Source organism: Penaeus vannamei, chromosome 18, assembly GCF_042767895.1.
Source record: "Penaeus vannamei isolate JL-2024 chromosome 18, ASM4276789v1, whole genome shotgun sequence".
NCBI lineage: Eukaryota > Metazoa > Arthropoda > Malacostraca > Decapoda > Penaeidae > Penaeus > Penaeus vannamei.
In genome coordinates, this window is record NC_091566.1 from 3,400,793 (window position 1) to 3,405,792 (window position 5,000).

General features: G+C 50.2%; 1 protein-coding gene across 3 annotated transcripts in view; it reads right to left on the minus strand.

Moving 5' to 3' along the window:
- The window catches only part of mGluR (metabotropic Glutamate Receptor), a 266,768-nt gene that overhangs the window by 26,534 nt on the left and 235,234 nt on the right, over positions 1-5,000 (minus strand). For all 3 annotated transcript variants that reach the window (XM_070132724.1, XM_070132723.1, XM_070132722.1), the window contains exon 9: positions 2,545-2,832. In XM_070132724.1, the coding sequence (XP_069988825.1) occupies positions 2,545-2,832 (288 nt within the window). The remainder of the gene's footprint in view (positions 1-2,544; positions 2,833-5,000) is intronic.

A 5,000-nucleotide genomic window follows, 5' to 3' on the forward strand; every position in this document is an offset into this window, starting at 1 on the left:
AGAGGGAACGAGATAAAGAAAGAAACAAAGAGAGAGAAAGCAACTCACCTCGAAGGAGTTCCCCGTCCCGAAGTAGATGGGGACGAAGGCCAGCCAGATGATGCAGGTGGTGTACAGACACAGACACACACAGAAAGAGAGAAAGAGAGAACGAGAGAGAAAGAAAGAACCAGAAAAAGAGAAAGAAAGAACCAGAAAAAGAGAAAGAGAGAACCAGAAAAAGAGAGAGAGAAAGAAAGAACCAGAAAAAGAGAAAGAAAGAACGAGAAAAAGACAAAGAAAAACGAGAAAAAGAAAGAACGAAAAAAAAGAACGAGAAAAAAAAGAAAGAAAGAAAATGAAAGAAACAAAGGGAGAGAAAGCAACTCACCTCGAAGGAGTTCCCCGTCCCGAAGTAAATGGGGACGAAGGCCAGCCAGATGATGCAGGTGGTGTACAGACACAGACACACACAGAAAGAGAGAAAGAGAGAACGAGAGAGAAAGAAAGAACCAGAAAAAGAGAGAGAAAGAAAAAAGAGAGACTGAAAGAAAGAAACAGAAAAAGACAAAGAAAGAACGAGAAAAAAGAGAGAACGAGAAAAAGAGACAAAGAAAGAACGAAAAAAAGAAAGAACGAAAAAAAAAAGAAAGAAACAAAAGCAAGAGAACGAGAAAAAGAAACAAAGAGAGAGAAAGCAACTCACCTCGAAGGAGTTCCCCGTCCCGAAGTAGATGGGGACGAAGGCCAGCCAGATGATGCAGGTGGTGTACAGACACAGACACACACAGAAAAAGAGAAAGAGAGAACGAGAGAGAAAGAAAGAACCAGAAAAAGAGAAAGAAAGAACCAGAAAAAGACAAAGAAAGAACCAGAAAAAGAGAGAGAGAAAGAAAGAACCAGAAAAAGAGAAAGAAAGAACGAGAAAGAGAGAGAGAAAGAAAGAATCAGAAAAAGAAAGAAAGAACAAGAAAAAGAAAGAGAAAGAACGAAAAAAAAAAAAAAACAAAGAGAGAGAAAGCAACTCACCTCGAAGGAGTTCCCCGTCCCGAAGTAGATGGGGACGAAGGCCAGCCAGATGATGCAGGTGGTGTACAGACACAGACACACACAGGAAGAGAGAAAGAGAGAACGAGAGAGAAAGAAAGAACCAGAAAAAGAGAAAGAAAGAACCAGAAAAAGACAAAGAAAGAACGAGAAAGAGAGAGAGAGAAAGAAAGAACCAGAAAGAGAGAGTAAGAACGAGAAAAAGAGACAAAGAAAGAACGAGAAAAAGAGAAAGAACGAAAAAGAGAAAGAACGAAAAAAAACAAAAACAAAGAGAGAGAAAGCAACTCACCTCGAAGGAGTTCCCCGTCCCGAAGAAGATGGGGATGAAGGCCAGCCAGATGATGCAGGTGGTGTACAGACACAGACACACACAGAAAGAGAGAAAGAGAGAACGAGAGAGAAAGAAAGAACCAGAAAAAGAGAAAGAAAGAACCAGAAAAAGACAAAGAAAGAACCAGAAAAAGTGAAAGAAAGAAAGAGAAAAAGAGAAAAAGAAAGAACGAGAAAAAGAGAAAAACGAAAAAAAAGAAAGAACGAAAAAAAAAAACAAAAAAACAAAAAAAAAAAAAAACAAAGAGGGAGAAAGCAACTCACCTCGAAGGAGTTCCCCGTCCCGAAGTAGATGGGAACGAAGGCCAGCCAGATAATGCAGGTGGTGTACAGACACAGACACACACAGAAAGAGAGAAAGAGAGAACGAGAGAGAAAGAAAGAACCAGAAAAAGAGAAAGAAAGAACCAGAAAGAGAGAGAGAGAAAGAAAGAACCAGAAAAAGAAAAAGAAAAACGAGAAAAAGAGAGAGAAAAAAAGAGACAAAGAAAGAACGAGAAAAAAAGGAAAAACCAAAAAATAAAAACAAAGAGGGAGAAAGCAACTCACCTCGAAGGAGTTCCCCGTCCCGAAGTAGATGGGGACGAAGGCCAGCCAGATGATGCAGGTGGTGTACAGACACAGACACACACAGGAAGAGAGAAAGAGAGAACGAGAGAGAAAGAAAGAACCAGAAAAAGAGAAAGAAAGAACCAGAAAAAGACAAAGAAAGAACCAGAAAAAGAGAGAGAGAAAGAAAGAACCAGAAAAAGAGAAAGAAAGAACGAGAAAGAGAGAGAGAAAGAAAGAATCAGAAAAAGAAAGAAAGAACAAGAAAAAGAAAGAGAAGGAAAGAAAAAAAAAAAACAAAGAGAGAGAAAGCAACTCACCTCGAAGGAGTTCCCCGTCCCGAAGTGGATGGGGACGAAGGCCAGCCAGATGATGCAGGTGGTGTACAGACACAGACACACACAGAAAGAGAGAAAGAGGGAACGAGAGAGAAAGAAAGAACGAGAAAAAGAGAAAGAAAGAACGAGAAAAAGAGAGAGAGAAAGAAAGAACCAGAAAAAGAGAAAGAAAGAACGAGAAAAAGAGAACGAGAAAAAGAGAAAGAAAGAACGAGAAAAAGAGAAAAAGAAAGAACGAAAAAAAAGAAAGCAAGAGAACGAGAAAAAGAAAGAAACAAAGTGAGAGAAAGCAACTCACCTCGAAGGAGTTCCCCGTCCCGAAGTAGATGGGGACGAAGGCCAGCCAGATGATGCAGGTGGTGTACATCGTGAAACCTATAAACTTGCTCTCGTTGAAGTTCTCGGGGATCTTGCGTGTCTTGACGGCGTAGACGGTGCAGGTGGTGATGAGGAACATGTTGTAGACGAGAGACAGCAGGAACGAAGAGTCCTTGATCCTACACTTGAGAATCACTTGGTCGCGGGTTGGGTAGTCGAACCTGGCTCCTGGGGGTTCGATGATCAGCCACACCACCGTTGCCACCACCTGCAGGGGAGGAGTGGGTGAGTGGGTGGGTGGGTGGGTGGGTATGGGTGAGTGGGTGAGTGAGGGGTTGAGTGGTTGAGTGGGTGGGTAGGTGGATGGGTAGGAGGGTAGGTAGGTAGGTGGGTGGGTAGGTAAGTGGGTGGGTGAGTGGGTCGGTGGGTGAGTGGGTGGGTAGGTGGGTGGGTGGGTAAGTGGGTAGTAAGGTGGGTGAGTGGGTAGTAAGGTGGGTGGGTGGGTGAGTGGGTAGGTAGGTGAGTGGGTGGGTGGGTAGGTGAGTGTTGAGTGGGTAGGTAGGTGGGTAGGTGGGGTGAGTGGGTAGGTAGGTGAGTGGGTGGGTGGGTAGGTGAGTGGTTGAGTGGGTAGGTAGGTGAGTGGGTGGGTAGGTGAGTGGGTGGGTGGGTGGGTGGGTAGGGTGGGTAGGTGGGTGAGTGAGTGAGTGGGTAGGTGGGTGGGTATGGGTGAGTGAGTGGGTAGTAAGGTGGGTGGGTGGGTGAGTGGATGAGTGAGTGAGTGGGTAGGTAGGTAGGTAGGTGGGTGAGTGAGTGGGTGAGTGGATTGGTAGGTAGGTGAGTGGGTGGGTGGGTAGGGGGGTGAGTGGGGGGTAGGGGGGTGAGTGGGTGGGTAGGGGGGTGAGTGGGTGGGTAGGGGGGTGAGTGGGTGGGTAGGGGGTGAGTGGGTGGGTAGGGGGGTGAGTGGGTGGGTAGGGGGGTGAGTGGGTGGGTAGGGGGGTGAATGGGTGGGTAGTGGGTGGTGGGTGGGTGGGTGGATGGGTGGGTAGGTGGGTGAGAGGATGGGTGGGTGGGTGGGTAGGTGGGTGAGAGGATGGTTGGGTGGGTGGATGGGTGGGTAGGTGGGTGAGTGAGTGAGGTGGGTGAGTAGGTGGGTAGGTAGGTGGGTGAGAGTGGGTAGGTAGGTGGGTGGGTAGGTGGGTAGGTGGGTAGGTAGGGGGGTGGGTAGGTAGGTGGGTAGGTAGGTGGGTGGGTAGGTGGGTGGGTAGGTGGGTGGGTAGGTGGGTGGGTAGGTGGGTGGGTAGTTAGGTAGGTTGGTTGGTGGGTGGGTGGGCTGGTGGGTGGGTAGGTAGGTGGGTGGGTAGGTGGGTGGGTGGGTATGTGGGTGGGTAGGTGGGTAGGTGAGCGGGTAGGTGGGTAGATAGGTAGGTGGGTGGGTAGGTGGGTAGGTGGGTAGGTAGGTGGGTGGGTAGGAGGTGGGTAGTAGGTGGGTAGTAGGTGGGTAGTAGGTGGGTGGTAGGTGGGTAGTAGGTGGGTAGTAGGTGGGTAGTAGGTGGGTGGTAGGTGGGTGGTAGGTGGGTAGTAGGTGGGTAGTAGGTGGGTAGTAGGTGGGTGGTAGGTGGGTAGTAGGTGGGTGGGTGGGTGGATGGGTAGGTGGGTAGGTGGGTGGGTAGGTGGGTTGGTGGGTGGGTAGGTGGATGGGTAGGTGGGTGGGTAGGTGGGTAGGTGGGTAGGTGGGTGGGTAGGTAGGTGGTCGGGTGGGTAGGTAGGTGGTCCGGTGGGTAGGTAGGTGGTCGGGTGGGTAGGTGGGTGGGTGTTTGGGTGGGTGGTGGGTGGGTGTGTGTTTGGGGTGGGTGGGTAGGGTGTTTGGGTGGGTGGGTGGGTGTTTGGGTGGGTGGGTGGGTGTTTGGGTGGGTGGGGTGGGTGTTTGGGGTGGGTGGGTGTTTGGGTGGGTGGGTGGGTGTTTGGGTGGGTGGGTGGGTGTTTGGGTGGGTGGGTGGGTGTTTGGGTGGGTGGGTGGGTGGGTAGGGGTGGGTAGGTAGGTGGTGGGGAGGTGGGTGGGGAGGTGGGTGGGTAGGTGGGTGGATGAGTGAGTGGGGTAGGGGGTGGGTAGGTGGGTGGGTGGTAAGGTGGGTGGGTAGGTAGGTGGGTGGGGGGATGGGTAGGTGGGTGGATGACTGGGTGGGTAGGGGTGGGTAGGTGGGTGGGTGGTAAGGTGGGTGGGTAGGTAGGTGGTCGGGTGGGTAGGTGGGTTGGTAGGTGGGTGGTAAGGTGGGTGGGTGGGTAGGTAGGTGGATGAGTGGGTGGGTGGGTGAGTGGTTGAATGGATAGATGGGTAGATGGTTTGGTGGATGAGGGAATGAATAGGTGAGTGGGTGGGTGAATGAATGAGTGAAGGAGGGAGTGGGTGGGTGAGTGAAGGAGTGAGTAAATAGGTGT